This window comes from Buteo buteo, chromosome 11 (genome assembly GCF_964188355.1).
Source record: "Buteo buteo chromosome 11, bButBut1.hap1.1, whole genome shotgun sequence".
In the NCBI taxonomy this organism is placed as follows: domain Eukaryota; kingdom Metazoa; phylum Chordata; class Aves; order Accipitriformes; family Accipitridae; genus Buteo; species Buteo buteo.
In genome coordinates this window covers 2,054,708-2,073,405 of record NC_134181.1, presented here as the reverse complement: position 1 = coordinate 2,073,405, position 18,698 = coordinate 2,054,708, and the positions used below count along the sequence as shown (strand labels likewise).

The 18,698-nt window shown below is 44.7% G+C and overlaps 1 protein-coding gene across 7 annotated transcripts in view; it reads left to right on the top strand.

Moving 5' to 3' along the window:
* ZC3H18 (zinc finger CCCH-type containing 18) overlaps positions 1-18,698 on the top strand; it is a 51,086-nt gene that overhangs the window by 16,417 nt on the left and 15,971 nt on the right. For 3 of the 7 annotated variants that reach the window (XM_075039856.1, XM_075039852.1, XM_075039851.1), the window contains exons 5-11: positions 251-399; positions 719-811; positions 1,409-1,566; positions 3,213-3,245; positions 4,830-4,956; positions 6,126-6,424; positions 18,297-18,497. In XM_075039856.1, the coding sequence (XP_074895957.1) occupies positions 251-399; positions 719-811; positions 1,409-1,566; positions 3,213-3,245; positions 4,830-4,956; positions 6,126-6,424; positions 18,297-18,497 (1,060 nt within the window). The remainder of the gene's footprint in view (positions 1-250; positions 400-718; positions 812-1,408; positions 1,567-3,212; positions 3,246-4,829; positions 4,957-6,125; positions 6,425-18,296; positions 18,498-18,698) is intronic. The other 4 variants (XM_075039854.1, XM_075039853.1, XM_075039857.1 and 1 more) reach the window with 3 other exon arrangements.

The following is an 18,698-nucleotide window of genomic DNA, read 5'->3' as shown; positions in this document are numbered from 1 at the left end:
CTTCTCTCCATAATAAGGGTCTTGTACTTTCATCCATCTGTGACTATGAATCTGTTTGTCCTCTCTGGGAAGGTGGGGTATGGTGGGTGTTTTTCCATGTGTATGAAAACAGGTAAACGGCAACAAAGTTAAAGAGAGGAACTCATACGTCTCAAACAGCATTATTCCTTGATGGGTTTTAAATGGTTGTGGGGCTGAACAAATGCTTGCTCTAGGCATACAGGGATCTAACAGAACTGTATTTCCACAGGTCACTGTACTTGGGGCATGAACTGTCGATTTATTCACCCTGGCGTGAATGACAAAGGAAACTACTCCTTGATCTCCAAGCCTGAGCCCTTCTCCCCAAATGGTGCTCCTCCTATCGGCCCCCACCCACTGATGCCAGCCAACCCTTGGGTATGGACATCTTTTCTGTGAATTTATGGCTTCTGCACATAGCTTTTGTCTCCTGCTCTAGGAGAAGTGAAGATTTTTTTTTTTGAGGTAGTACTTCAGCAAAATTGAATATATCAATTGGATGTATGATTTTTAAAAGGTGGTCTTGAAGTTGCTAGTAGAGGGGAATAATTTTCCATGGGTGTCCCAGCTTATGTCCTGCTGATACATCTCTGGAGTATCTGACGGTACTCTGGGGTAACTGTTTACAAAGCATGAGTTTGCTACTTAAAACTGATGTCAAGTTTCTGTCTCCTTCCTCTTCTCACCTTTCTAACAGGGAGGGCCAGTTGTTGATGAAATCTTACCTCCACCCCCTCCAGACCCTCCAACAGAAAGTGCCTGGGAGAGAGGACTCCGGCATGCTAAAGAGGTAAATGCCATCCTCGGAAAGTGTGCTGACCGTCTCCAAAATCTGCTGGCCTGTTTTATTGGGAGCAGGATGCCAGAATAGCTCTTCTTGGAACATGTAGTGTCTTGTTCTTTCTAAGGGGCCTTCCTTTTGCATTTTAACCTATTAACTGTGTCTTGTTGTGTTATCACAGTTGTTATACAGTCAAGAGGAGCTGACATCCAGGTTTGATTTTTTTATATTAACATGAGCTAGAGGGAGTTTGTGGCCCTGAAGTCAAGCCCTCTGAAAAGCAAAACTTTTAAAGCTGATCCAATTTCCCTTCAGTACCTGTTTCTCTAGCACATATAGGATCCATGTGTCTGATCATTGCAGAAAATGGGGTCAGCATGTGTGAAACTTCTATCGCCTGTCTGCTGCTGTTCTGCACTGATGGAATAGTGAATTACACTTTCTATGTCAGGAAAAGTCCAGTGTCCTGCACATTCATGAGACTTGGGCAGAAGAAGGGTGCTTTAGTTGAAGGGCAGGTTTCTCCCAAGTGAGGGGGTTTTAATACTGCAATTGCTCTGTGCCTCAGAAATGGTCTCTCTTTACAATGTTTTTACATTATGGCAGGTATTAAAAAAGGCAACTATGAGAAAAGAACAGGAGCCTGACTTTGAGGAGAAGAGATTCACTGTGACTATTGGAGAAGACGAGCGTGAATTTGACAAAGAAAACGAGTTTTTCCGCGACTGGAATTACCGCATCACCAGAGACGTCAGAGATCCAGCGTAAGATGCAGTCTTGGTTTTGCTACATGGAATAGATGGGTGGGAAATGTAGTGCTACTAGTATGGCAGTCTTCAGTTAACTTGTTCCTCCAAACTGGAGGAATGCCCACCTCAGAAAATGGAAACGGCTTCCATTAAGCAGTATGTACACCGGTTAGAAACTTGAGCTGCTTCCGCTCACTTGAGTTCAACACTACCTTCCTATACAGTCATCTTTAAACCTTTCTGCCTTCAGTGTTGTTGGCCTGCTGGTCCCTTGAGGACACTCTTTAGTTGTCCATTGCTTATCTCACACCTGCATTCTTCCGACTTTTTTTCCTCTTGCTTTTCTTATTCCAACCCATGAGAGTTTTAAAATGCTAAAGGTGGGGCTGCAAAGTTGGGAGTATGCTCAATGTGCAAGAGCTTCAGGGCAGCAGTTGTAGTATCTCAATCAGCTGGGTGTTTGTTTGCAAGGGCATTGGCACAGCAGCTGGTCTTAAACATCTTGACTGGTCCCAGATAAACAGTTTGGTAACACACTGGTCAGAAAGCAAACCTCTTAGCTGCCAGGGCGCAGCCTGGGCCAAAACAAACACCCTAAACTTAAGCATTTAGGTGATTGGTATTTTTTAAGGAGGTAAAACAAAATGTTGGCAATCTCAGACACACTCCTGTCATCACTGAGAGCAGGCAGAAGAAGGTGCAGGGATGAATCAGTCAGCTCTGGGAAACTTGTGTAGTAGTTCTCGAGCCAAGAAATGGAATGGAAAAAGAATTTTTGAGAGAGGAGCTTGTATCCTGCAGGAGTACAGGTGAATCTCTGTTTCTCTCTTGCTCATACATCCTCTGTTCTTCCTACATGTACAGATTATTGATTATTTCTACTTGCTCACTGAGAAAGTGTTTACAACACTTGGTTCTGTATATTTTAGAGTGAATGAATTGCAAAAAAACCCTCTGAAAACGAGTAAGGAGTAGGTGAAGTTTTTATTCAATAATCTTTGGTTTCCTCTGGAATGCAATTTCTTTCCCCACTTTAAAAAAGAAGCTATGTACTCAGTTCTGCAGACTGTAACAAAACAGTTGCCCCATATTAATTTTTTCCTGTGTCGAAATTGGTCTGTATCTTAGTCTTCTCTTCCCCTGAGAAGGCTTTCACTTGCCCTTGGGTCATATTATCACCAGTGCTCTGTGGGTTGACCATATAGTACCTTTATTTTATGATTGTATATGAAAACTAGCATCAGCGTTCTCGTCATTTTATGCCACTGCCTCGCTCACATAAGAATTGTTGTTAGGTACAGGACTTTCTGGTTTTTCATGTAGTCAAGGAAAAAATGTATTGCATCTAGCCAGTGTTAAATAGAAGCCAAACAAATGGAATTCCTGAAAATTCAAGCACCTTGATGTATAACCAGACTGTGGCATTAAAATATCTTCATTGTGTGTAAAGGCAAAAGTTATGAAGCTGCTGCTGCTGTAAACTCTAGAAAATGGTGATTTTGCTTACAAACACAGACTTATTGCACAGATTGACACCTTGCAGCAAACTAACCACTGGTGGTGCAGCTGTGATGTTAATAAATGCTTTCAGGACTGTCTTGTGACATATGAAGATGTCTAAATAGTTCATGAATCCCTTTTTCTTTTTTGAAAAACTATAGGGAGGTGGACATCAAAGAAAACATTAACTATGGGTAAGCAGGTCTTTGATTCCAGTACTGTTGCAACTGTAAGAAAATACTCCCTTTCCTTTCTCCATTGCACTTTTTAAAACTTCCTAGGCCACAGACCGCTGTCCCATCAGGTGTGGTGGGCAATTTATTAACTGAATGGATGTATTTGATTTTTTTGTAATACCAATTATTCACCTAAGGATTTAAGCACTGCATTATCTAAATGCACAGCAGTGAAATGAATAAAAAGTCCACAAATGTTATAGGAAGGGAATGGGGAGATTTGGACTTGAGGCTGGATTAAAAAGTAAAGCATTTCCTTTTTTGCTGTAGCTTGAGATTTTTTGTGTCTCTTTGAACACCTGATGTCACTGAATCCAGACTGTTGTCTGGTTGGCATCAGGAGTTTGTTGCTGAATTAAGCATCTGTAGTCAAGATTTCCTGGTACTCTTTCCCTTGGTGTATTGTTTCAGACAAAAAGAGAAATCTTAAACCATTTAAAAGCACTGAAAGAAATACAGGTAGCCACTTGACTTGCAGGGCAGCACTTAAATCTTAGCCTGTTTTAGATTATATGGCACTTTTTAAAATGCAAAAGTGGGCCCTTTATTCCCCTTACATACAAGTCGGTCTCATTACAGATAATCTGGAATTTGGGAGCACTTGCTTTATAATCTTAGTCCTGCCACTGACTCCTCTGTGGCCCTGGAAGTTTGTTGTTTTCCTGTACCCACTTCCCCATCTTTACAATGGATCTGATATTTTCACTTCAGGTGGCTGGCAGGGATTGGATATTGTTGAGTATGTGAATTAAAAACAGCAAATAATGTTAATAGAAATCATCAAATGGAGGAAACATTGCAGATTCAAGGAGGGTTGGTTTTAAATCCTTTTCCTCCCCAAAAGTAACTACAGTTTTGCAGTTGCACAGGGTGCACCACACGCTTGCCAGGTCACTTGTATGCTGGGGGGGGCCAGCACCTGTTTTCCACTGGAGAATATCAGCTGCAGATGCGGTTACCTTCATTGCATGGAGTAATTCCAGGCGTAGGGGCAGAGCGTTGCTGGCCTGCCCCCCAAGCTTAGCTTCTCCCAGTGGAAAGCTCAGCAACAGCTCATGTCCTGTGCTGGCAGCACTGGTATGCACCCATCACCTCTGGTGGCAGGGGCGTAGATCACCATCCATTCCACTTCTGATGGGAGGGTGCTTAAGATTAGCTCTGTGTGCATGGACAGAAAATGCAGCTCTAAATCAATGAGGCAAAACATGTTCTGTTACATTTGCATACATTTGAAGTGACTATAAAAAGCAATTGGTGTTTCTGCATTTTTACCGCATTGATTTGAAGGCTGAATTTGGTTCATAGTGTTCTTTTTTTGTGTTTATCAAGAAAGGTTTGTGCTTTTCTCTGATAAGCTTCACTTAAAAAAGACTGTCTGTTTGGGATATGTAGAAAATAAACCACTTTGTATGGTCATACGCCGTTGAACATGTTTTTTCTTGTCAGTGCAGAGTGACTAAGACCTGACCTAGAATAAGTAGTGTTTCTGTATGGCGACAAGGTGATATTTCCCTTTCTAACCTTCCCTGTTTTTCATTGTAGGCTTGATCCCTATACAGATCCCTATTATGACTATGAAATAGAACGGTTCTGGCGTGGTGGGCAGTATGAGAATTTCAGGGTTCAGTATACAGACCCAGATCCATACCGTAACTACAGAGTAAGTAAGGTAATAACCCCTTTCTGCACTTTTACTTTCAACTTTCTTCCAGGTACTTCTGGTGCTTGTCATGTTTCCAGTGCAGTGGTTGAAACAGGGCTTTTCATGTATGTTCAAGATGCTTAATCTTACAAATAGTTAAATCTTGACTTAATTATTACACAGAACACACTGTAGGTGCAAGGATGGGAGGATATTCTGTTTCAGCATGATGAAGGCAAAAGCATGTCTGAGATGGGAAGATGGTTCTTTTCCATGTGCACTGACTGCTCCTCTGCATACCAGGCAGTTGTGCAGCGCTTACGGCTGCATCTGCAGCCATTCTTGGAAGTGTTGGAGAGGGAGGGAGTTTCCAGGAAATAATCTGACTGAGGAACGGTTTGCTTGTTAATTAGTGGGGCAGACTGAAAGGATTAGATCTGGACAGGCGTGCTTTGTGTACAGACAGAGGCCCCAGCGTGACTGTCTGCCGCTGGTGGAGTTGCGTATTAGTTGAGTCAGATGAGGAAAGCGCCCAGCCAGTTGCTAACATCCCAGATGCAGTTTGTTGGTGTTGCACTGCTATAAGGTGTAGAGCTCAATGAAGATAAGGCTATGAACAGTTTCCCTCTGCTTTCTTTTGCCCTCATGCAAACTGTTGTGCCTCGAGAGTAGTGGCAAAAATAATAAATCCTGCTCAGTGGGGAGCTTTTCAGTGGTATTTGTCACATCCTTTAAAAAGTGGCTTTCCTTTTGCTGTAAGACTGTACTGTTCTACAGCAGCAGTGCACAAACAGGAGCCTGTCCTCGCTACTGCTGTGCATGATGCACCATCAGTTGTTTTCATGGTGCTTATTTGTAAAGTTAATTAGCTCATTATAAACATGATTAGCAATGAGAGTAAATACTTGTAAACATCAATACATTTATTTAATAAGCATAATAAGCCAAATTAATCTTTGACTGTTGCCTTTGAAAACGACAACTGTGATGACTATGATGTGGTGGTTTGTTCCCTTCCACTTTCTGCTCAGCAAACAGTGATGGCCAGCAAGCTCCAGATTATTTATCTCAATACTTTGCTCTAACATGGCAGGATGTATGTAACTGCTTGCAGTCCAAGACTTTGAAACCTTGCTGCCTCCTTTGTTAGGAGATGTTACCGCAGTGTCACGATGATTTCTCTTTTCTTTTTAAAGGAAAGAGAGCGAGAACGGGAAAGGGAAAGAGAGAACAGACAACGAGAAAGGGAACGCGAGAGGGAGCGAGAACGTGAGCGAGAGCGGCGCCAGCGGGAGCGAGAACGAGAAAGGGAACGGGAGCGTGACAAGGAGCGCCAGCGGCGGAAAGAAGAGTGGGAACGTGAGAGAGAACGAGTGAAGAGAGATGAAAAAGACAGGCAGCACAGGGACCGGGACAGGGACCGAGACCGGGACAGGGACCGGGAACGTGAAAAGGAGAAAGAAAAACCAAAGCCCCGGTCCCCGCTGCTACCAAGGTAAGTGTTTGCTGGAATTCAGACTTGACATTTTAGTTGATGTTTTAGCTGTGGATCACGAACCAGGCTCACACTGATCAGACTAGAGAACATCACTATTGTCCACAACTCTTGAGTAAAGCAGTAGTTGCAAGAGGAAGGTGGCGACGCTTTAAATGAGCCTTGCTGACCACTAAGTGGAGCTAAAACATCAGTAAGAACCGAGTGTGCATAGCCTGACTGTGAAAGGAGAGTGTCTGTCCTCTGGCCTGTAGGTGTGGAGATATTCAGCTTGTCCCTGTTCCCTTGAGGCTAGAGTATGCCTTGGGAGGCTGGCTGAGTCCCCAGTGCCGAGAGGGTCCTGCAGATGGTGGTGACTCCCATTGTGGCCTTGACAAATGTCCTTTGACAAGAATCAGGGCTGGTTTGGGAGTTTATGGATAGTAAAAGTATCTGGAGATACTAAAAGAGGCTAGAAAAGGTAAAGGGATTGTATGCCTTGAAATAAGTCTTTGCTAGGTGTTAACGGTGGAATTGCAGTGTGGAGTCAGGTTTCTTGCCTCTGCCCAGTTTTTCTGAAAATCCTGGTTCTGACCTTTGTGAAGGAGAAAATTGAACCAGATGGACTAAAAGTCTAGGAATTTCAAAAGTGAATCCTATTTTGTTTCTCTGACAATTATTTCATTATCGTGGCCTACCAGCATACTGTGTATTAGGCATATTTGTAAAGCACTGTATAAATATCACAGCTGAATATAGAACTTGTCTTAAGGGAAGTTCTAATGTCACGACGTCTTTTGGTTCAGAATCAGAGAAAAGTATCAAATTTCCATGCTGAAGGACATGTCCAGGAAAACTGATTAGCAGTGTCAGTGTCTTGGAAACTAGTGGCAGATGGAGTCTTCGACAGTGTGTCAAGAAACATGTGGATGCACAAGTGTGTGTATGTGCATGTTGGGGCAAAGAGTGGCGCAGGGAAGCTGTGTTTCCCGAGACATATTGGAGCTGCTTCTTCTGGTTGATGTCTGTGGTGTTTCTTGAGTGATAGAGGAAGGTGTGAAACATCGTAAGAATGAGGAAAAGTGTATTTTAATTAAGAACAGAGCTAAGAAGGCCTGGAACAAGGTGCCATGTGGAATTGTGTGGTTTCAGGTGGGAGCAGGGTTTAGTCTTGAATCTGACCCAGAATTTTTGATTTGCATTACTAGAAGGAAAGCTGATTTTTGATGATGACCCTTTTTTTTCAGAGGAAGTCACAGTTTCAGAACAGTTTGAAGGTGTCTTGTGAGCGCCTTGGTGCAGTAGCAGTGTCAAAGTGGTTATAGGAATACATTTAATTATATGCTACATTTAATTATAATCTTCACTTACAACCATAATTTGTGCACCTTAATTACCACATTTGCTGTTGGTTTGTGCTCTTGTTGGGTTAGTGATGGAAGAGATCTTGCAGTCCAGAACCATGTGATGAAGATGATGACGATGATGAAAGTGACATCAGCTGATTGGCAACTCAGGTTGTTAGTCATTAACAGTCACCATGACCAGGATCATTGTGTGCAAGGCTGAGGCTGCTCCTTCCCTTGACACTTATGCTCGGTCATGGGGCAGGGCTTTGCAAGAGAGCTTTCGCTATTAGTACCGCCCAAGGTTTGCTGGGTAGGAGCAGTAGCTGTGTTTGCCAATCTTAGATCCATCTTGCCCGATGTAACCATCTGTGTGAGCCGAGAGATAGGATTTACAGTGTTCTTGACGTTATATGCTTTGTGGATACAAGTTCCCTGCTTCCCTCCCATGCCCCCGCTCTGACATAGCACTGCTTAAGGGAGCTGTGGATGCCTCTTGGATCTCCAGGCTTCTTAAGGCAAGTCTTGGTAAATTAAAAGGAGTCCTTGATATGCCTCTTTGCTATTTTTGTTTTAAGTCCACTATTCTTTCTAGAAGCAGATCGCAGGGAATCTACTGTTCGAAGTGTCCTCAGCCTTGTCCTGTAATGCAAGCGCTGATGACTGCAGGGCCAGGCAGAGAGCTGGGAGAGAGGGACAGCAAGCAGGGCTTGCTCTTGGCTTCATTTGTGCGGGCCTTTAAAAGCTGGTGGCAAGAAGCGTTTGCAATTTTTGTGTTGAATAGGGAGTTAGTACTGAGTGGAAAGCTTTAAAAACTCAAAAAAAAAGAAAAAGAAAAAACTTAGGTCAGTGCCTACACACAGTATCTCCTCTTAGAGGAGAGTGGAATTAATGGGAGTACTTACCAGTAAACCCAAAAGCCCTACGTTGTTGAAGGCAGCTCTCCAAGTACTCTTAATGGGACTTCAGTGCCTGCTGTTGAAACCCATGTCAACATGAACACTCTTACTATAGCATTTACAGGTGTATGGATGTTTGCAGAGAAAATAAAACTGCAGAAATAAGTTTCGAAAAAACTTTTTAACAAAATGAAAGCATAATTCAATTTCTTTTCCCTTGGAGAAGACATCCCTCCTCCAGCAGCTTGTGTTTCCCCTATGCTGCATTCCCCAGAAGCCTCCGTCACGCTTACGGTGTGACTTGGCTCTGGGCAGTGCCATTTTGTCCCACATAACCTTTTTGACAGGCTCCAGACTTCCTTGTGGCAGTGTGGCAGTTTGAGCCGTCTCACCTTTTCTCCAAATACCTTTGTGCCATGCTGCAAAAGGTCAGGTTTGGCACCTTGGGATTAAACAGCTCCCAAGTTTGTTTAATGTGTAAAGTGCTTGCGATTGCTTTGCGCTTCCTGGGCAACAGGATGCACAATAGTGGTGTAGCACTCACCTGCTGGTCTATTTATAGACTCTGGGCTTTCCCTAATTGCTAGATCCCAGCTTTTGGTAAGTCCGGCCTTTCCAGGCATCATGCGGCTATGGGGGCTGGCTCGCACCGGGCTGCAGGCAGCTGCCCGTTAACATTCCTGCACCAAAGGCAGTGCCGCTTCCAGCCGGAGCCCACGCGGCCCTGCTCTTCCCTTACTAATGAGCTAGGGAGATTGGAAAACTGCTCCACAGAGGTTGTGCAACCGACAATGAGCTTTGCCAAAGGCAGAGCTGAGGATGTCTGTAATTACAGGTAGATGCCGGTCTGTCCATCAGCATACAAGCTCCCTCAGGTAGAGGCTGGAGGAAGGAGCGAACTGTCATACAGAATGCAGAGTTGAAAGGGATGAAAGAAAACTCGAAAAGCTAATAGCGGGAACATGAAAACAAATTCCCTTTCCATTATATTGAAAGCAGGAAGGTTTAATCTGATCTCTAAACAACAGCAGAGCAGTTAAGGCTAATAACACAGAGAAGCCAGAGGACTTCCTGGCATCATTGCTTGCTACAGATGAGGATTAGAATTTAACAACAAACAAAGATTGTAAACCCTAATGGACTCAGTGGCAAGTGTTTCTCCTTGAACCTTTTAAAAGAAGAGGCTGCAGTGTTTGGGCTTCAAGTAGGATTGTCACATGTGGATTGGACTTTTTTTGAAGGAGTGTGCAATGGCTGCTTTATGCTTTGGGTTGTTTTTTTTTCCCAAGCTTAAGATGAGCACTCCAAGAAGTCTATAATCTGAGATTGCAGTGCTAGTAAAATTGTTCCTCCTCCTCCCTCCTCAGGCATCGAACACTTAAACAAGCCAGGACACTTTATGATCAATTAGAGGGATAACTTGGCTGTCTGTCCTTGTGCTCCCCATCTCCAGAACGAGTTCTGATGCCCCAGGCTGTGACTGATTTTGCTGAGTGCAAAATTCTGCTTTATATCTCTGTCTTGCCAGTGTAGCTCACTGTTGTGCAAAGCATTTCAGGGATAAAGAAGTGGCATGAAATATGTTATGTGAAGAAACTTAGAGCAATGCAAGATGTTCTCACTTGGGCTGCTGGCCTTTAGCTGTAAGCAAAGGCCCTACACACAGTAATAATAATTTGCTTTAATCCTTCTGTTGTTGCACAGGCCTTTATTCCCATCAGCTGAGCGAATGTGATTGTTTCAGGAGCACATTAAGCAGCTCAGTTAGCGTTGTGGGACCTGTTAGCAGTTGTATTTCCAAAGCACAGAGGGACATTGATGAGTTGGACCCACTGGCAAGGGCAGCACGCTCACTATTGCTGCCCTGTTGGCTGGGGTAGCGCTAGGTGGTTGCCCACCAAGAGGGGAGGAAGAAGAGGAAGCAATCCCGTACTGCAAGTCCGTGAGATGGGCATTGGTTCCTTTCCCACCTGAGTTTCCTCTGCGGGGAATGTTGTGGGCTCTGTTGAGAAGCAGTATGGCAAAATAAACCTTTGGATGAGAAACTTGTCATCTCCAGTTCTCAAGGAAGTTTGTTCTGCAGTCTGACCTGAAAGCTATTTCCATGCAGATAAGTTTGGTCAGGGGCCATGATACGGACCCCAAAATCTGTGAGGTGCCGGTGCCAAGTAGGGTGAGGAGGCGGCTGTTATCCTCAGAGATGTCCCAGAGTCCAGACAGGAGGTGACAGCAGCTCGAAAGCTGCCAGGAAGGAGCAGTGTCCTCGTGAACCGTCCTGTGATTATCGCACACACAACAGTTTTTTGGAAGGAAGTTTTCTTCAGCTGGGCTAAAGACTATTGATGGAGTGCACTTATGCAGCCATTAAAAAATATAAATAACGCCTGCAAGTAGGGACACTGTAAAATTTAAAGCAATGTCAGAAAGGGCAGCTATTCTGTAGCAAATCATAAATCCTCTGTAAAACCCTTCCAGTAAGGAGTGTTGTACTTCTTTCCAGCTTCTGTTGAGGTAGCAGTAGCCCTCCATTGTGAGATGCTGTATAATGCTGCAGACCCTGGGACAAAAGGTTATGTGTTCCCTCAACAGAGCTCACCCTTGCATTATTTTTTTAAGCTAGTTCAAGTTGACTTTGTAATAGGTTGTTGTTGATCTCTGGGTTGAGCACATTAATGAACAGGATAACCTGGAGTCTAAAATCAATGAATGCAGGTTACCCAGGGCTTGCAAGTTAGAAAGTGTTGGAATTATGTTGATTAGATAAAGGAGTGGCAAAAGTAAGGGAATGCAAATGGAGTGATTCATGATTGTGTGTGTGTGTATGATCACAAACCAACTGAACTTGTTTTTCGGAAGAATCTGTAATTCTAAGTGTTCCTGGGTTGTCGTCATCTTTCCCAACAGCTTCTGGTGGTCTCCCCAAGCCGCTGGCTGGATCTGCTCCCTATTTTTTGAGTGTAGGGGCTCTGTACAAAAGCAGCTGCTGTTCAAATAGAGCTAGGTGTTTTGGTGGGCTTAGGGAGAGCATCTCACCCTGTTGTATAAAGATAGTGTGGTAGGCTGGTTGATTTTTGTCTTTTAGTTTTCCCTGTGGAAAACTCAGCTGTTTATTGAAAGAAATCCTTCGTTTGTTCCTGTTTGTCCTGCCACAGGAGGAAGAGCAGGCAGGATAGCTTTGTTTCGAGTCAGGCATTGGTAAGACCCTGGAGTGCTCTAAATTAGTCTTACATCCATGAGAAGTTACTGAAGAGGAAAAGCAGCCTCTGTCAGGAGGCATAGATTTGCTCTCCAGGTGTCTGCACCTTCCCTGGGTGGCTTCTTGGAGTGCAGCGAGTTAAGAGAAGCAAATGGCCCCAGGCCATTGGGCTTCCCAGGCTGAAACAAGGTTTATTGGCTCCAGATGGAGCTGGACTTGTGTTCCTCCTGCACACACCAGGACTGCCATGCCGCTTTCAGTGCTACACCATGCAGCACTGCTCAGGAGAGGATTTCCCTTCTCCCCACATACAGAACATGCCCTGTGCTGCCCTGCGGCGCTTCAGACTCAGTCGGGTGCCCTGTATGGGAACAGTGCGGTGATAAACATTATAATAACTTGTTTACATCCCGATTTTTTTGTGGTGCCGCTTCCAGCTGGAGCAATGGAACCTGGTTAGGCGGCTTTGCTTTCATTTATGTTCCCAGTTCATTTGGGAAGTTAGCAATAATAAAATCCCTCCACGAACCAAACCAGCAAAGCTTTTCAAAGTTCTCCAGAAAGCATTTCTGTTGACTGGAGCATTCGTTAGTCTTCATGGTTCTTGAGGTTCTGCCTCCGCTTCCACAGTAAAAGGCAAAGGGTTTCGTAACTGTAAATCAAGATGAAGGGCATCGAGTGACTCAGATGTGGATCTCAAGGAATGTGTTTTTCTTTGGCATTTCAGAGATGGCATTACTGGAGAGATCTCCCACACTGGATTTTATTAAAACATTGCAAAGGCTGGGGCAGAATCACTGCACACGGGTACCTCTCATTTAGAGGAGGCTCTCAAAGCGTCAAATGCTCAGCCCTTAGGGTAGATCACATCTCAGATATGTTTATCTGCCTGCTGTGATGATTTCATACTGTAGGTTCAGATTGTATCTCCACTATTTAATTTCAAAGCCTCTCCCCATCAGGCTTTGAAGAAATCTTTTTTTTTTTTTTTTCCTCCAAGTGACTGATAACTCTGCTTTAGATTGAAATGTCTTGACAAAAGCATATCCTTTGCTAATATTTCACCAAGATCAATTAGCACTGGCTCCAAGGTTCAGCATTTCCCATCGTAGCCGCACATAGGTGGCTTTCGGGATCTGTTGTCCCCCTCCAGCCACACAAGTGACTTTATTGTGCTGAGACAGGAAAAAATTTCCAGTGTGCATGCACGCTGCTGGAGTTTATTTTGCAGCAACTGCAGGTCCCTTCACAACTGCCTTGGCACATGGCTCCAGTCGTTCCTCGAGTCCGCTTCCTCTGGAAAATTCCACTGACACTGAAGGAAAACTCGCGCCGGTGCTGCTGACGCAATGCTTGCTTTCCTGCAAGAAACGAAAAGGCTTTTAAATCATCAGTGGACTTTCCTCCTTCAGAAAATTGAGCTGTAACTGCCGGCCAAAACAGTAGCCCTGGAGCCAGGCTGACGTCACCGGTGACTGTGGGTGATAAGGTTTGCGTTACCTGTGGGAGCCGTGTCCCACGGGGAGGGGGAAGGAAGGAAGCATTTTCCCCGGCAAGATTATTTTCCCCTCTAAGATTAGAAATGCTTTGGCATCAATTGCATAATACGTGAGGAGGAAAACTTGAGCCGTGCGGCTCCGCTTTTCCCCCTCCAAATTCTTGTCGAATTCAGTGACGTGCTTCAAACGGGGTTTATTTGGGAGCCGGAGCGCGTGCGGTTGGGAGCTGGCTGACCTACGCTGTGGTTTGTGTTGCCAGCTGGAGCTGCCTTTGTTCCTCCTCTCATTGCCAAAGCCACGTTCAGCTTCAGTTCTCCGCTTGATTGCTGTAATTAAATTCCAGCCAAATATGCATTAATGTGTTCGTTCTGGAAAATAAAGCATTTAGTTATTTTAAGGTTAAAATGGGCTTTGGAAATAGCTAAGCTCTGCAGACCTTGCTCGTGCCCTGGTGACGCAGGATGCTGCTCCTCGGGGTTCTGGAAGGAAATTAAGCTGCTTTTGATCAGTCTGTCTTGTCAGTCCCTTTTACTCCCTCTAATTTTTTTTTTTTTTTAAAAACTCGTGGCATAGGCTTACCTAATTAGGGAGTTAATTCTTAAATATTTGAGATGTTTCCTAAAAATTGGAATTTGGTGAAAAAGTAGACCAGGATTCACACGTGTCCTTTGGTAGCATATGACTTTTTTTTGCTAGCTGTTCTCTGTGCCGAAGTGCGTTAGGTTTGCCTGTAGCGTTGGACTGCACCAGCCTGGGTAACTGTGCTGGGCTGAGGATGAACTCGTACAAAGTGCCGCAAGTTGGTCTCATGGCTCACCGCCCCAAAGCAGCCAGGCTTCTTCTCTCCTTCCCTCCTCTGTTTGCCGGGGGTCAGCTCCCGCAGTTCAAACCCTGCCATGGGCTGGCTGGACTTGCTGACCCAGCAGCAAACTACTACTTTTTCTTTTTTTTCTTTTTTTTTTTCTTTTTTTTTCTTTTTTTTTTTTCCTTCCCCCTCCCTTGAATGAAGGAGATCCAGCACAAGACAGGAAGGGAAAATTTACCCAGTTGTAAGAGTGAAAGTGAAGAGAAAGCCTTCCCCTTCTCAGGGTCAAGTACATCGCTCAACCCACCCAGCAGTGCAGCACCAGGAGCAGCTCTCGTATTCGGCGTAGCTCTGGGCAGCCTTCCTGCCTGATCTGGGCTGGGAGCCACAGGCTGGTTGCCTCCTGCCTCTTCTCAGCAGGCTTTCCGCTGCGAGCTTTACAGCTTCCTCCACTTCCATCCCAGCAACTGCACGGTATCAGTATGCAGGAGTAAATTTGATTGAAGCGCCGACTGTTTCGTGGGCTGTTAGCCTCTAGTAGTCTCTTCGGTGAAATTCGTACAGACTGTAATTGAGATGTTAGTCTAAGGCTGATGGTGAGGATCTTGGCAGTTGCTCTGACTTACTTTCAATTCTGACTCCTGAATTCCACTGGAGGAGACGAGCCAAGTGGCATCAGATACCAGTCCCTCGTATTAAGTTGAACAAGTTTATTTGGTGATGCTACATGTTGGGCATGCAGGTAGCTCTTGAGGAAAGACTTTGAAAATGTCCTGACATGAGCATCATCTTTCTTTCTTGGCTATAGTCTGGTAACATATTTACTGCTGAGTCAAAAAGCCAAAGCATATCCAGAAATGAGGCTTTCTGTTGTGGTTTTCCTGGGGAAAAAACCTTTCCTCCAGAAAGTGACTTCATCGAGAGAGAATTGCATCTAACCAGGTAATAGATGCAAGTAATGAGATTTGCCTTCATAGTCATCTTTGCTCCAAGCTCGCACCCAAGTTGTGGAGTTCAGCGTAAGTTGTTCCCACGTGGGGTTGGAGCTGAGGTCCCGCTCCCAGGTTGTGCTGCTGTTCGACGTGAATGTGGGCAAGTTGTTTTTTTGAGAGAGAGACACAGAATAAATTCTGTAGGAGGCTTTTCTTGCTAAAAACTATTGCAGGAGAGAATTGAGCCTAGAGAGGGGCAAGGTCATTCATTAGTTATTGGCTTTCACATTTGTCACCTTGGATGCTGCAGTGGAGAGCTGTTCAGCACGCTTTATCCACGTCTTGAGATGGATACTGCCTCTCTGCTCACCTGCGCCAGCAGAATATTCCCCCTGTGTCTCCCAAAGCATGCAGACTGCGGTCACTCAGAAAGGGACATCAGAGCGGGACGTAGTCTAGCATTATTCACGAGCATCCTTGCATGGTGTTCTCTTTTCTGCTACTGTTTAGCCTGCTGCTTGATGCCAGGTGTTTAGGCTTTTCCCAACCTTCTTTTTCCTTCTGCTTTGCACTTAGTTGCTTTGAAGATACTCCAGAGGTCAAGATGGCTTCAAAATGACCCCAGCTACAACTACGTGTTATCAGTGTATAAATAACAGGTCCAGTCTATCTCAACCCCATAGTCAGAGTCATGGTTGTCCTGGTTTCAGCTGGGATGGAGTTAATTGTCTTCCTAGTAGCTGGTGTAGTGCTATGTTTTTTGAGCTAGGTATGAGAAGAATGTTGATAACACTGGTGTTTTCAGTTGTTGCTAAGTAATGTTTAGTCTAAAGTCAAGGATTTTTCAGCTCCTGATGCCCAGCCAGCAAGAAGGCTGGAGAGGCACAAGAATTTGGGAGGGGACACAGCCAGGACAGCTGACCCAAACTGGCCAACGGGATATTCCATACCACGTGATGTCATGCCCCGTATATAAACTGGGGGGAGTAGAGGTGGGGGGATCGCCGCTCGGGGATTAACTGGGCATCGATCAGCGGGTGGTGAGCAATTGCACTGTGCATCGTTTGTATATTCCGATCCTTTTATTATTACTGTTGTCATTTTATTAGTGTTACCATTATCATTATTAGTTTCTTCTTTTCTATTCTATTAAACTGTTCTTATCTCAACCCATGAGTTTTACTTCTTTTCCCGATTGTCTCTCCCATCCCACTGTGTTGGGGGGGAAGTGTGTGAGCAGCTGCGCGATGCTTAGTTGCTGGCTGGGGTTAAACCATGACAATGGTCTCTCTTCATGATTAGATACTCAGATATAGTTGTGGCTATAACATGGGAAACTAGACCAACCCACTGCAAATAACATGTGCTGTGTTAAATAGCATGTGTTAGAGCAGCACTGGAAAGGGTGATGATGCTAAATGAAGATGCTGGTGAATAATGCTGAGCCATAACCCTGCTTGGGACTCTCTTACTAGGCAGTCAGCAATTTTCTGTGCTAATACGTAAGCGTCCTCTTCTGAAGCTGGAATGAGATTTGTGGGAGAGGTGAATGTGAAAGAAGAGTTTCTCCTCCCATAAAATTCTGTATATACCAAGACAGATGTGGGACAAATTGTAAAATTGATGTAGTTATACCAGCAAAGATAGGGAAAGAGTAGGATGCTGCACTAGACTTTAAAATCAGCGTATACAAGTTCTGGAGTCAGGGAAGAGGTGAGAGGCTGTAGGAGTTTCAACTGTGTCAAGACTGTGTTTTAATACTGCCAAGCAAGGAGGTGATGAGACTTCTTAGTGACTAGTGGAGTCTTCAAAGGGCAGAACAGGCTGCTAACGAAGAGCTTTAATTATCCTGTTGTTGTCTGTTGAAAAAGTGTTGTGGCAAGAAATGCAGTCCATAGAATTATTAGAAAACTTGAGGTTGCTTTTTTTATCTCAAAAGGTAGAGGAGGTTGCATGGGGAGTGGTTGCTTCAGTCGTGTGACTAATGGGGTGGTACTGGCTGAATCCAGCGATGGAAGGTGCCTTTCCTCCCCCAAATTCTCAGAGCGAGAGGGTTCCTTATTTTGAGAAAAGGAATAAAGACATCGTTGTAGTGGTAACTTGATGAGTGCAACAGACTTCATAAACCTTTAGGCAAGCACGAACTTTGCCTAAAACCTGAGGGAGAAGCTTATAAGCAGGTAATTGAACAGTCGTTTGCAGGTTAGAGTAAGGGCAAGGAAAAATCCCAAGTTAAATCACCCATAGATAAGAGAGGTAATAAAGTCTAGGCCTGAAGAAACTCATCCTGGAGTATTTAAGGAACTGTCTGGTGCAGATGCTGAAAAGTTAGCCCTGAATTATTTTCAGAGGGTTGTAGAGGAGAACAGAAGCCCAGAGAACCAAAGAAAAAGGGGAAACGCAAGTAGAGCCCTTAAAAGGGAAGGGAGGAGATGGAGGGTATCTAGCCTGACTCAACACATCTTCCTGGTTATCAACAACAGGAGAGCACATGTTCGATGGTGTTTGTAAGCACCTAGAGAGTAATATGGTAATAAAACAGCCATTACGAACTGCTTTATGCTCAGCTGATGAGGTAACCGTCCCCTTTGTAAGGGTAAAAACAGATCCATCTGTCTTGGCTGTGGTAAGGCTTGTGACGCAGTCCCACGTGATGTTCTGATAAGGGAACTGTAGGAGAGTAATTCAGGCTGAATCTCTTAGTACTTGCTGGTTACTTCCAGCAGTTTGCTGTATTGAGACGGCATTTCAGATGCACGCTCAAAGTCTGTCCTTAGCCTAGCTCTGTTCAGTATTTTCATTGCACTGGGGGCTGCCTACTTGGTTTGGGTTGCTGCAGCTCTAGCTACTAGGCATAGGCATAGGAAGAACCAAGTTTCCCATTCCCTTCCCTCTTAAGTGTGCTTGTGTCCGCTCCTTGGAGGCCAAAAGCCAAAGCTGAAATCAGCTGGCAGGTCACTGCTTGGTCAGTGCCACAAAGTAGTTCACAAAACTTGCAGGTACTGCTATTTTCAAGGGCTTGCAGTCACTGATTTACAAAATGATAGCTGTTCTGACCCTTCATCACCCCAAAATGATGCTGAATATCCTGCAGTGGAGGTTAAGAGCTAGTACTGGCATGAAGGATGAATTTCTGAGATCTTTTCCTGGCCCTGTGTTTCTGTTAGCCTTACTATATAAAAAATGTCCCAGCTGCTTAACTCCTCTGTTTTCCAGCCGTCAGCCTGAGCCACCAAAGAAGGAGAAGGAGGCAACCACAATTACCACCACTCAGTCGAAGAGAGCAGATGAATGGAAGGACCCCTGGCGCCGATCCAAGTCCCCCAAAAAGAAACTTGGTGTGTCTGTCTCTCCCAGCCGTGCGCGTAGGCGCCGAAAAACCTCTGCTTCTTCAGCGTCTGCTTCTGGCTCTTCAAGGTGAGTGAAGGCGAAGAGTGTGTCACATCTGAGCCTCGTTAGTCTGTCAGGGAATGTGACATGACTTTTTCTTGTCAGTGGAAGATGTTGAGATGTTTGGGAAAGCAGTTCAAGGCTTGCTGCTCAGTAACAGCTAAGGATGCAGGCATATAGGTAGTGAGGTGGAAGCTAAAGGGCACACATAACTGTGGGTGCTGTGAT